The following is a 12640-nucleotide window of genomic DNA, read 5'->3' as shown; positions in this document are numbered from 1 at the left end:
TCTTGCAAACACGGACAATCAAAGAGAGAGCAGTCACAAGAGACACGCGATTTTATCTCGTGGTTCAGCCAAGTAACACTTGCCTACTTCCACGTTGTGGCGTCCCAATGGACGAGGGTTGCACTCAACCCCTTTCAAGTGATCCAATGATCAACTTGAATACCACGGCTTTTCTTCCTTATATCTTTTTCCCATTTGCGAGGAATCTCCACAAGTTGGAGCCTCTCGCCCTTACAAGATTGATCACAAAGAACGCACAAGAGTAAGGTTGGGAAGAGCAATGCACACAAAACTCAAGAATGCAGCACACCAACGCACACAAGTGAAAAACTTGAGCTCAAATGACACACAGGGAGTTCTCGACTCGAATGGAGCTCAAATCTCTAACACAACAAAGCGAGTGCACGAGAGCAGAGTCCGGATGCCTTAGGATGCTTAGTGAATGCTTGGGTGACTCCTCCATGTGCCTAGGGGTCCCTTTTATAGCCCCAAGGCAGCTAGGAGCCGTTGGAGGCCAACAAGGAAGGTCATCCTTGCCTTTTGTCGGGTGGCGCACCGGACAGTCACTGTAGACGGTCCGGTGCTGATCTCCTTCCTATTCTGGCGTAGATGACCGTTGCTCCTCCGGGCCAATTGGCGCACCGGATAGTCCGGTGCCCACTACCGACCGTTGGCGCGGGCCACGCGTCACCCGCGGATTGCGCTGGCGACCGTTGGCTCACCGGATAGACCGGTGAATTATAGCCGTACGCCGCCGAGTTTTCCCGAGAGTGGCCTGTTCACCGGAGCCTGGCCTGGCGCACCGGACACTGTCCGGTGTGCCAAGCCGAGCTGGACTTCGATTTTTCTTCCTTATATCTTTTCTCTGTTTCTAACACTTAGACAATATATGTTAGTACTCAAAACAATGTACTAAGTCTAGAAACGTACCTTGTTACATGATTTGCACTTCTTGCTTGTTTGACACATAATCAACTCACTTAATATGTGTTGGACACTTAATCACCAAAACGTTATAGAAATGGCCCAAGGGCACATTTCCCTTTCATGAGTCCCTTGAGACTGAACTTCGACATGACTCGACCTCTATGCAATATGCAGGTGGGGTCCCCATGCCAACTTGCTGAGGTGGAGTTTAGAGTTGTGGCTGAGCACATTAGCACCAGGGACTTGGTGCAAGAATACTTGGCGAATAGGATGCTTCCAACCTCTGGTGGTTGGGGAATGCCGAAGAAAAAGGAGGAAGGAAAGAAGTATAAACTTGTTCGACTACCTTACAAGTTTAAATTCCAGAAGAAATTTAGCAAACCATGCACAGAATGGCTAGAGCTGATAGAGACGATGTGCAATAAAATTCTCGAAAATTATACGAAGAAAGATGATCAATTGATGACTGCTGCCTTCGGCAACCGTCAAAAACAAAGGTTGAACCATGTGATGGATGCTCTAAATTTTGAGTACCCAGATTACGAGAGACTTGATGAAGGGAACGGAGGAGCTAAAAGGAAAAGAGTCGTCAGCATTCTGAACAGACAGACCATGTAGTCGGTCAAGGAAGACCATAAAGCTTTAAAGAAGCAAAAAAAACTCTATCGAAACCGAAGGATTCGGCTCCCAAGAAACAAAAACTTGTCAGGATATCTTCTGTAGAGACGAAGGTACAAGATGTGCCAGACAAGACTATAGGTCCTTCTTCGCCTTCTGCTGCTGATGTTTCATAAATTTTGAAGGTAATGACTGAACTCATCCCGTTCGCAATGCTAAGTTCTTTAAGGTTAGATCTGACTAGCCTCTTGCAGTAAAAGGAAACCGCTTCGACTGTCGAGGGGAAAACCGGGGGGGCAGAAGAAACGACGGATGATGAATGTGATGCAAGCTATTGAACAGACCCCGCCCCCAGCTTCAGCGGATAAAGCTATTATGCCTGTCGATGCTGAAGTTGCCGCCGGAGCCGAAGCAGATAACCTTGCAACCACAATGTCGGAAATCGACAGACTTATATCGGATGTGGTTGTTGAGAAAGATGTAGCCGCAACGCCTCCTAATAAGGGAAAGAGAATTGAAGAGACCTCTTCGGAAGATAAGAATTTCGACCTTCGGCACCTGGGTGGCCAACAACTTTCCGAAGAGGACATATCAGAATTGAACGAGTTTGCCATATCCTGCGGCTACCAGCCCAAATTCATGCTCTTTGGCGGGATCGATGAAGAGATTTTGGGATGCATTCGCGGCCGTGCCGAGGCTAAAATCATAAGCACTTTATCGAAGAGCATTGGATTCCCGAAGCTAGAAAGGGACATCAGTTGTTATAGACGACAACACATTATTGGCAGCTTGTTTTACTCAAAGTTCAAAGTAAGATTCCTTAGATCGGATACTGATATAGACCGGATACGGATCGGATACTGAATACACAAACTCAGATATAGATCGGATCTCAGCTCTCTTAGATGGATCGAGATTTCGAATATGGACGGGTCTCCATACTATTTACATCCCTACATCTTATGAAGACACTGTTTTATGTACTGCAACTGCAAAATTAGAGGTGTATAAAGATATCCCACCAACAGGCCACGTTTTTTCACAGTTCCAACAAATTCCGACCGGTAATAACTACTGCTTTGAGATTCATGAAAATAATAAACATAACTGATTCATAACCAGAACAGACTTTCACTACCGGAATCGCGTTCTTTGCCGAGTGTCTAAGCTATTTCATCGGCAAAGGGTTCTTTGCCGAGTACTTTTTTCGGACACTCGGCAAAGAAAAACACTCGACAAATTAAGAATCGTTACCCTATCATTTTTCACTATATTTTGTAAATAGTGAGATTCGAACTCGCAACCTCTCTCTCGCGCATACCATCCTATACCACTACACTACTACACCAATTATGTTTATATTACGTTTTCATTCCCCATGTACTATAACAAATCGAGAATAATTTGATTATTTAAGTCACTAAATGAGTTCATTTGAAAATGTGACCAACTATAAAGTTGCATAACTTTTTGAGATCTACAAGTTTTATTTTAATAGTTTCTACATCCGAGACCGTTTACAAAATTTGAATTTTAAATTTGAAAACTTCACACGAATTTTTCAATGATAAGATGATTTCAAATCAAAAAATTGTCAACTACAAAGTTTCATTGCATTTCAAGACCTACAACTTTTATTTTGGTGGTTTTTCCATCCGAGACAGTTTGAAAAATTCAAACATAGTTTTGCATAACAAGATGATTTCAAACCAAAATATTGTCAACTACAAAGTTTCATAAATCTTCAATACCTACAACTTTCATGTTGGTGGTTTTTTCTTTCGAAGTAGTTTTCAAAATTCAAATTTTAAATTTTTTAAATTCAGACGTAGTTTTCCTTGACAATATGATTTCAAATGAAAAAGTTGTCAACTATAAACTTCTATAACTTCTCAAGATCTACAAAGTTTATTTTGGTTGTTTGGTCATTTGTTTATCTCACATGATGGTTCTAACAATATGCACTAATTCTATACGTCTCTCTCAACTACGAGAGAGATATAGGTTTTATGAAAAAATTATTTTTATTTTGTCATATGAAGAAATGTTCAATATATAAATTGTACATCATGATGAGTTATACAAATTTGTAGTTGAAAACTTTTTCATTTAAATTAATTTACTACTTTAAAATATGATTTTTAAATTGTTTTTGCCTAGTGTTGGAGAAAAAACACTCGGCAAAGAGCTCTTTGCCGAGTGTCAAAAAAAGACACTCGACAAAGAAACTCTTTGCCGAGTGTCAAAAATAAAACACTCGTCAAAGAGTCTCTTCGCCGAGTGTTTTCTTTTACCGAGAGTTTTTTACGTGGCACTCGGCAAAGAGCTTCTTTACCGAGTGCTCGAAATAAAACACTCGGCAAAGAATATAGCACTCGGCAAAGAGCCAAATTTCGGTAGTGCTTGATCAAGGTAATGATTCATAACCGACTCATAAGTTGTGCAGAACAAACAGCCGGTCCAGTGCCATCATGCCGCCGTCGATCAGCGAGTTGGTAGGCCGTAATCAAGATCAAGTTTCATCATTTTGTTTCACCGTTATATTTGGTATTGGCAGCAGCAGGAGCCATGGACGAGTCGTTGCCAAGCTCTTCATCTGTGAGCACAGCAGCAGCAGCTTTCTCCTGCGCTTCTCTCGCTTTGCCCCAGAGCACTATGTACAGCCCAGCCACGATGAGGACGGCGCCGAGCGCGCTGCAGAGGCGGGAAAAGAGCAAAGTGAAGGCGAAGGAGCAGCAAGCGATGCAAGCAGAGAGCATGAGCTTCGCGCACGTACATCCCGAGGTGCAAGGTCTCGTCGAGGAAGACTGAGCTGAGCACCGCGACGAAGACGATGATGAGCGGGCCGAACATGGCCACGTAGAGGGGCCCCCGCTCCCGCAGGCACCACGACATGAGCGGGAAGGCGAAACCGGACGCCACGATGCCCTGCAGCACGCAGACGCAGATCAGCCAGGAACAGTCAAGAAACGAGCACACGCTACCTACTGCCTTCAACTCGATCGGTTCTCCTCTCACCGCGTAGGCTGACGAGTAGAGCCTGACGTTGAGGCCGAGCCTCCAGTGCGCCATGTCCCTGTGGAAGCAGAGCGCGAGCAGCGCGGACTGGACCGCGCCGAAGAGGCACACCAGCGCCGCGATGGAGTAGTGGCACGGGAACACCTCCCCGACTCGCGCCTGGATGGACAGCCAGATCGCGTAGCTGAAGCAGCTGGTGATGGCGAGGAAGGAGCCCACGACCCGGGCGGCGGCAGACGACGTCCCATGGCCACCGCCGCCGCTGAGCCGGCCGGCGTCTCTGAGCCCGGCCGTGCGCGCGAGCCGGTGCATGAACCCGATCTCCGGGCCCCTGTAGAAGGTGACTAGCATCGCGCCGCCGAGGCCGACCAGGGTGCCCACCAGCTTCGCACGCCCACTGGCCTTGCCAAGCTTCACCGTCTCCTGCCTGTACGGGATACATCTATGCTACGATGGTGAGAATGGTGCGCGTGTGAAAAATTGGTGGGACGTAGGGGGCAGTCCCGGTGACCTTGTCAAGATCGCGACGATGAATGTGGACTGAGGCGTGAGGTTGCTGAGAGCTGTGACGATGGTCGTGGAGTTCGTCAGCTTCATGGCAAGCACTATCAAGTTCTGGTTTATTGCGATTCTGCATTTGTGCGAGCAAAAAGATGATGATAATTTCTGGCAAGAACTAGCAAGTTCCAGTCGCTGCTCTGAATATGAGATGCAGTTAAAGAATAAAAGAAACTAAAATAGAGTGACTAAAAATTAGTGTCTAAAAACTAAACTCCTCTAAGTGATGTTGTCGTCTTATACGTAACTGTTTGGTTGCATGTTATCTCCAGCAGATCGTGTATATAATCATAAAAAATATTGTTTTACACATAAACTATATTGTTCAGAGTGAATAAGTTTAAAATAGAAGATAATATAGGGAATATCATGAATAAGCTGTTGGAGACAGTCTAAGTGACGTAAAGGGCGAACCATTTTTTTCTTAATACAGAAAAGTACTTTGACATTTCTAAGTAACAAAAAGATAACAAATACTAGAGAAAAGATAACATAACTCCTAACCTTTCAAGCACTCTCATTTTCAAAACAGGTTCTTTAAACCCCAACTTTATAAAATCAGACAAATAACCCTCTATCAGTTTTAGTTGTAGTTTGGATGATGTGTCATTGATTTGAGTGACACTAGTTTTGTCTATTTCAGTTCTGTGTTGTAGAAATATTTAAAATTTATATCATTTTACACATAAATTGATAATAAGATATTATAATTTTCCTTTTTTTTGGAATTTTAGGGATAGCATTTAATTACTAAAAATTTAAAACTACATGAAAATAGCTTAATTTCTTATCACTAATTCATTCCTTATCTTAGGCTAATTTTTTATAAAGATACCTAAAACTATTACTAAAATAGTGATTTTTTATTCATCTTATTAAGCAAGTTAAGTGAAAAATTCTTTGATTTACTAACTAAATCAATTTTACATTTATTTTTATAAACAGTTTGTAAATAGTAATAAAACAATTTCCGGTTTCTTACATATCCCTTTTCTTAACTAAAGTAACTTACACAAATATTTATAAAATTTTCTGAGAACTTTAAATATGGACCCATAATTTACGTAAATATTTCTGAGAACTTTATATGGTTCCCGATTTAAATCCTCTACAAAAATTTATAAATATTTGTATAAGTTATTTTACCTAAGAGAAGAGCTATGTAAAAAATCAGATATTGTTTTATTACTGTTTGCTAAGCGTTTTAAAAAATAAACCTAAAATTGATTTAGTTAGTAATTTGATGAAAGGACACTTAACTTGCTTAATAAAATTAACAAAAACTTCAATAGTTTAGTAATAGTATTAGTTAGTGTTACTAAAGCTTTAACCAGAGGGGATAAGAAATGAATTAGGTTTCATACAATTTTTTATTTTTAGTAATTAAGCTGTTATTCCTAAAACTCTAGAAAAATAGGCATATACAATATCTTATTGCTAATTTTTGTGCAGAAATATATGATTTTTGGATACTATTAGATTATAAAACTGAAATAGGTAAAAATTGGTGCCATTTAAATCAATGTCATGTTATCAAAACCAGCAGTTAAAACTGTCCAGAAGATTATTTGGGGTTAAAACTGTCCAGAGGATTATTTGGGGTTTTAGAGTGAGGGATGAAGTAGACTACACTCAAAGTTATGCAGCCTTTTTCAAGTTGTGGGATATAGTGAGGTTTTCTCTACTTACAAAATGACCCAAAGAAATGATGCCAGCACTTACCCAAAAAGTCCACACATGAACAACCCTAGCACCACCTTCATGGTTAGTGGTGGCCGTTTCTTCCTGCACGAGAGGTACAAATGTTATCAAGGCCATGGTCAATTGTGTGTCTGTTAGTCACTCTCTCTCTCTCTCTCTGTCTTGGGTGGAAATTCAGACACAATGTTTAGTTGGTGCTGGCGCTGTCAAAAGGCCGACCTTGCAGGCATTCCTGATTGCAGTACCTCTCGACGAGGAAGGCGAGCGGGCAGAGGAAGGCGGTGGCGAACATGAGGCGGTAGGCGACGAGGACCCGTTCGTCCATGCCATCGTCGAGCGCGAGCTTGATGAAGATCTGCAGCGCCGAGAAGGCGAGCTCCACCGCAACCATGCCCACCGCCGGCCTCGCGCCGCGCACGGCCGCCGCGCAGCTGCCGCCGGTCCCCATGCCACCGCTTCCTCGTTCTCCGGCGTAGGCGATCGAGAACGTACAAGACCACCAATTAAGCACGAGCAATATAAATGACACGTACGTACGTACGTGCGATGGTTCCTTTGTTGGCACGAGGCGAGAACGAGAGGCCAGGGGGTGAGGGGGCCAAGCAAGCAGAGATCGAGCATCTGTCCGTGCGTATATAGTACTAGTCCAGTACGTGTGTACGTCCTTGGATCCGGGCGGCCTTTTGTCAGCAGGCGCCGGTCTCCTCGCTCGGTGTCGTCGCGAACGAGGCGCGGCATAGCATGTCGCGAGAACCGATGGGTGCGCGCTGCAGAGGACGGATGGGTGCGTGCCATGGCATGGCTCGCGGCGTGCGTCGTTCTGAGGTGCGCACGGTCGTCACTGTCGCGCGCGCTCGCTGCCTGCGCCTGTTCGGCAGGCCTGTTCGACGTTGCTCGTTTTGCTTCCTTAATCTAAAAGCATTGTGCGATTTCTTTATGTGCATATATTGAATAATAGTAACACCTACTAGAAGACACTGCAAGGCAGAGGCAGCTACATAAAGTTCTAGGGATCTGTTAGTTCACCTTGAGAGTTGAGATCTCTATAGCTCACTTTTCCAACAAGACAACCAACACTACTTGAACAGGCGTGTTTCCAATCCAGATACAACAGCAGCTGTTTTGCTTTCTAATGTTGATCAGTCTCCCATCTCTCTGTATATATATGAAGGATGATAGCTTGCATAGTTCTTTTCCAAGGTAACGACTACTATGCAAGCAGGTACTAGATGTAAGCGTGTAAGCAGACTTTTTAGTCCGTTAAATATGTATCCAATGGTAAATATAATTGTGATTTGTTAGGATTTTTTTTATAAAACTATATCAGGTGGTGGTGGAAGGGTTTAAGTGCTAAAATACGACAACCGTTGGATCTAAATCTAACGAATTAAAATGTTTGCTTGCGTGCTTACAACTAATACCTGCTTACATATTAGTCTGCCCATTTTCCAAAGTATATATATATATATATATATATATATATATATATATATATATATATATATATATATATATTCACGCTGCTCTTTGATGCTCATAAAAACTCAAAAATGAAGAAGAACGGCCTGTGCCTGTGCGTATACATACCTACTTTATTCGAGAAGAAAAGTTTTTTTTTGTTTGTTTTTACTTCGAGTGGTAGATTGTCTGCATCGAACTGCCAATAACCATGCAAGAGTCCTAGCTGTCGGATATACCATATTTATATATTTGCAGGCTATGTTTTCTGCGTGTTACATACACTCGCTCCTCGTCACAAAATTACGGATCGCCTGTGCGCATGAACTGCGCGTCATCAGACGTCTGGCAGGTCTGCTCTCTCCAGCACGAATATGTTTTCTTTGTCGTCTCGTCCAATCCGTAGCGATTCATCAACATATCTGTTAATTAATCCATCAAAGTTGAGGAAGACATGCCGACACCAAATTAGACCCCTCGTTTTAGTGTACAAATACATGCGGAAACCAAAACACAGAGTTTCCGTATTTGTTAGTTTAGGGAACTAAAATGGAGGGACAAAAAAATTAGTTCATAGAAATTAAACACCCAGCTAGTGAGCCACAGTGATAGAAACGAAATCAGAGGATACGTTATCTCCAGCCAGCCCTCTGGATTGAATATGTCCAGGAGCATGTCGTAGTTCTTCTGAAATATGTTCATCAGCTGCACACATGTATGATGTATCCAAATGTGACGATCAGTTAAGACCAAAGACCAAAAAAGAAAAAGAGTGGACTTCATACGATTGCGTTATGAAAGAATCGTCCATGGCAGCAGTAGGGTAGAGTTTTACCTGCTCAGGGGTGATGGTTGAGCTCTCGAGCTTGATATCCACTCTCTGAAAACAAGAAAGCTACAGGTCGTGAGGAATTCTCCAAGCTAGCTTTTCGATTAGGCGGTCAGGAACAGCAGTGTAAGACTCGCCGAAACAGCGCCTAATAACCGAGACCAGGAGCTAGGAGCTAGCGAGCACCAGAAGAAAAAAAAAGGAGGCCTTACTGTTTGGCTGGTAACTCTGTACGAAGCCTCGATGGTGAGCTTCCCCGTCAGTATCTTCAGTGCTCTCGCGCTGAACTCTACCACATTCACCGCCTTTTCCTTCGGGTGTAGACAAGTGACGACGCTAAATCTCCATTTATTTCACGTACTTTGTATATGCAGCTAGAATATATATCCAAATATGCATGTATAGTCCATTGACCCAACGTGACTAGTTTTTGTGTCAAGAACACGAGATATGCGTAGTGCTTACAGGTTCAAAAGTTCGAGCAGATGAAGCGGTAACCCGCAGCTAGCCAGTCAACAGTGAGGGGCCTTATTTGTCGTATTTAACTCAATCCATATGTATTAAGTTGATCTATTAAGTTGATCTAGAGTGTAATTTAAATTAATTTAAATCATAATCCACCTTAATACATGTGGATTGAGGTCAATAGAGAGCATCCAAACAAGGACTCGGAGGGGGAAAACTTTACAGCAGGTGTGGCCTTTACTGACCTGTTTGACGTCAATTATCTGGAGGAAGTCCCCTAGGCTGATGAAATCTCGCAGCCCTAACTTGGTCCTCTTCTTCCCCAGTATGGAGATCGTGCTGTAGATGAGCTTCCAGCATCCATCCACCTTCGATCCACCACCCAAACATGCATGCGCCCCCACTGTACATGTCAGTACTTTTACTGAACAAGCAGTTGGCAGCTTGGCATACACTAACACTCTATCGACTACAGAAATATATCAGGTGGCTAAAACGTACGGTAGATCAGATCGTAATGGAAACGTGAAATCCATATCTCGAGGCTGTTAATCAAATTCTATTTTATTAGCTACTATGCCACTATGTTCACCAACTAGTGTTCTGTATTGCATCCAGCATATGCTATATAGTTAACAATGATGGGGGAAAAAAAGGTACCTTGTCCTGCAGCTTGGCGGTGGGCTCCGGCGTGGGGTTCCTGGACTCGAGCAGCTCCACCAGGCCATGGATCTCCGAGCGCTTGGCGGACGTCATCCCGAATATCCCCCTGTTGGCGCCGTCCAGCGCTCGGTACAGCGCGGCCTTGACGTCGCCAGCAGTCCCGTAGACAGCAGCCGCCGCCGCCTGAGGCAAGCTGCTCTGCTCGGGAGGCACCGCCCTCACCGATCCCCGCCCCGGGCGCCGGTGCCCAGGGGCCAGGGCGCAATGCGAGGGGGCTCCCCGCCCGCTCGTCGTCGCGGTGGCGCGGTGGCACTGCGCCGGAGTGAAGAGAACGGTGGCTGCCATGGCCGCCCAGCCGGACCCGGCTGGCTACAGAGCGTGCTCACGGTCGCAGGCGCGGCGGCCTCAGCTCCATGCTCCCTCCAGCTTCGCTGCGCGGGCGCGCGGAGTGAGGCTCTGTCTGCTTCGGGAGGCGTTTTGTTAATACGTGGGGTGGGGGGCGGTCGGCCGGCCCTCTTCTTGGCTGCAAAAACTCTGGCCATATCTAGGAGGATAACGTTTGTGGCCGGGCACGAGCAGCAGCAGCTGCTGAGCGCCGCGCTAGCATTGCCTATCACACTTCACACCACGCTTGCACTTGCACTGCGCTTCTTGACTTCTTCCTCTCCATTCTCCACAGCAAGACATCAATCCGCTCGTGAACCTCGTTACTCGATCAGTCACTCCACATGGTATCGGTGAGCCTAGACACGTGTCGTAAATTTATTGTACGTGTTTCAAGTGTTTCAAGCTCTGGACTGTGTACATGATGGACGCAAGATTTATACTGGTTCGGGCAGAACGTACATACATTCAATCATCAGCGGCTTTCGCTATCGACACCATTGATGATTAAACATCGTAGTAAGAGTTACAAGCAGGTGAGAGACAAAGTAGAGTCTCCTAAGTCTTTTATTCGTGGTGGAGGTGGTTACAAGCTGGAGTCCTAGCTAAGTATTTGGTTTGACGGTGGAGCTCCGGCCTCCAGGTCCTCCTCCTGTTCATCAGTCCTTCTATGTGTCTTTTTGCCTGGGATCCATCCTTGCGTCGTCCGAGAGAACTCTCCCTCTCCAAAAGACCACCAAAAGAGAGACTGAGCTCGTGCTCGGGGCCGGCCTCCTCCTTTTATAGACCAAGGAGGGGTCAGCTAGCTGTGGCTTCCTTAGAAAGGAGCCACTAGGTGATGGTAAAATTGAGTGTTCTATTATGGGATAAAGCCACGCGTGCTTACGGTCATCTAGCTATCTCATATTCTTTATTGCGGACAGCACGGGCAGCGTGGACCCCGAGCGCCATCATTCGGGCTATGTCGACCCTTGGCCTTCGTAGCTTGAGGCTCGGCATGACTCATCGTGTTGCGCCCTGCCAGCGGCCTGCGCACTCAGACCTAATTCCGATAGGTCATGAGTGCGCTTAGGGGTGGGCATTCGGTCTATTAGGGTAATTCGGTTGGTGTAATCGGCTCAGACCTAATTCCGATAGGTCATGAGTGCGCTTAGGGATGGGCATTCGGTCTATTAGGCCTCGTTTGTTTCGTTGGAATTGAATTTCATTTTAATAATTATAATTTATACAAAACTAATTAAATTCATATATTTATATATGTAATATATTTGTATATTATCCTAAATCATGAGAGAGATAGTTATATACTACATTTATGTTATAGCGAAGCAAGTAGAAGAGTGTGCTATAAGTTGTGCATCGAAAAAATAGCATGTAAATCTATAGAATTAATTTCCATCTCTCACCCCATGAATTTGAGATAGGCTTATATGATAACTTTCGAAAGTGGTGGAATGTTACATTCTAAAAAAACTAGCCTAATCCATTAGTAAGATTCCAATTCCTCAAAATGAAAAGAAACAAACGGAACCTTAGAGTAATTCGGTTGGTCTAATCAGGTTTTTTCAAATTTCGGTTTCTCAAAAATGAGAATCGAACCGAACCTGAATAGTTTTAGGAACCAACCCTGAATGGACCAATAATTTTGGTTTGGTCTATTTCGTCCACCGAATAGACCAAATAATAGAGACTAGTGTATTTTGTTAAAATATATGCAATAAACAATTAAATAGAAGTACTATTATTACAATAAGTGACTATAAACATATCATATATATACATATATATTTATACTATCATTAAGATGATATCATAATTTTTAACTAATAAGTTCATAGATCACATACTAATATCATTTACATGTTAAGCTCTTTTCTACATTTTGGGTTATTGAGTCTATTGGGGTTTTAAAGTCCAGAAATGAACCCTAACCCATAACCCGAAATATAGCACAGACAGGAACCAAACGTGAACCTGAAACTCGAATAGACAGACAATCACTATACCACAACACCAAAT

The 12640-nt window shown here is 43.9% G+C and overlaps 2 protein-coding genes across 4 annotated transcripts; both read right to left on the bottom strand.

The window, feature by feature from the left end:
* Window positions 1-4067: 4067 nt before the first annotated feature.
* Window positions 4068-7270, bottom strand: LOC103648659 (WAT1-related protein At1g68170). The gene is made up of 6 exons (XM_008673089.1): window positions 7068-7270; window positions 6844-6906; window positions 5075-5194; window positions 4564-4990; window positions 4322-4473; window positions 4068-4239 (listed from the first exon to the last, which is right to left on the bottom strand). The coding sequence occupies exons 1-6, from the start codon at window positions 7268-7270 to the stop codon at window positions 4068-4070; spliced, it is 1137 nt and encodes a 378-aa protein (XP_008671311.1).
* Window positions 7271-8373: 1103 nt separating this feature from the next.
* Window positions 8374-10856, bottom strand: LOC100286112 (structural molecule). Of its 3 annotated transcripts, none has more exons than XM_008669960.4 (6): window positions 10235-10856; window positions 9820-9942; window positions 9322-9420; window positions 9116-9175; window positions 8912-8985; window positions 8374-8702 (listed from the first exon to the last, which is right to left on the bottom strand). In XM_008669960.4, exons 1-6 carry the CDS (start codon window positions 10580-10582, stop codon window positions 8618-8620), a joined length of 789 nt encoding a protein of 262 aa, XP_008668182.1. In that variant the 5' UTR covers window positions 10583-10856; the 3' UTR covers window positions 8374-8617. The 3 variants fall into 3 exon arrangements, with proteins under 3 accessions (XP_008668182.1, XP_008668184.1, NP_001152472.2); NM_001159000.2 differs by having other exon boundaries at window positions 8509-8702; window positions 9116-9160; window positions 10235-10675; XM_008669962.4 differs by lacking the exon at window positions 9322-9420 and having other exon boundaries at window positions 9116-9160.
* Between the last annotated feature and the right edge of the window lie 1784 nt (window positions 10857-12640).

This window comes from Zea mays, chromosome 2 (assembly GCF_902167145.1).
Source record: "Zea mays cultivar B73 chromosome 2, Zm-B73-REFERENCE-NAM-5.0, whole genome shotgun sequence".
NCBI lineage: Eukaryota > Viridiplantae > Streptophyta > Magnoliopsida > Poales > Poaceae > Zea > Zea mays.
This window is presented reverse-complemented; position numbering and strand designations above follow the sequence as displayed.

Bases quoted from the DNA above. Each gene is read 5' to 3' on its own strand.
- LOC103648659 (XM_008673089.1), bottom strand. From the start codon at position 7,270: ATGGGGACCGGCGGCAGCTGCGCGGCGGCCGTGCGCGGCGCGAGGCCG. The intron at 5,195-6,843 runs GTAAGTGCTGGC...GCACAAATGCAG, and splicing joins TTCATGTGTGGACTTTTTGG to AATCGCAATAAACCAGAACT. The intron at 4,240-4,321 runs GTACGTGCGCGA...CCGCCTCTGCAG, and splicing joins GAGACCTTGCACCTCGGGAT to CGCGCTCGGCGCCGTCCTCA.
- LOC100286112 (XM_008669960.4), bottom strand. From the start codon at position 10,582: ATGGCAGCCACCGTTCTCTTCACTCCGGCGCAGTGCCACCGCGCCACC. The intron at 9,943-10,234 runs GTACCTTTTTTT...GGTGGATCGAAG, and splicing joins CCGCCAAGCTGCAGGACAAG to GTGGATGGATGCTGGAAGCT. The intron at 9,421-9,819 runs GTCAGTAAAGGC...CTACACCCGAAG, and splicing joins AGATAATTGACGTCAAACAG to GAAAAGGCGGTGAATGTGGT.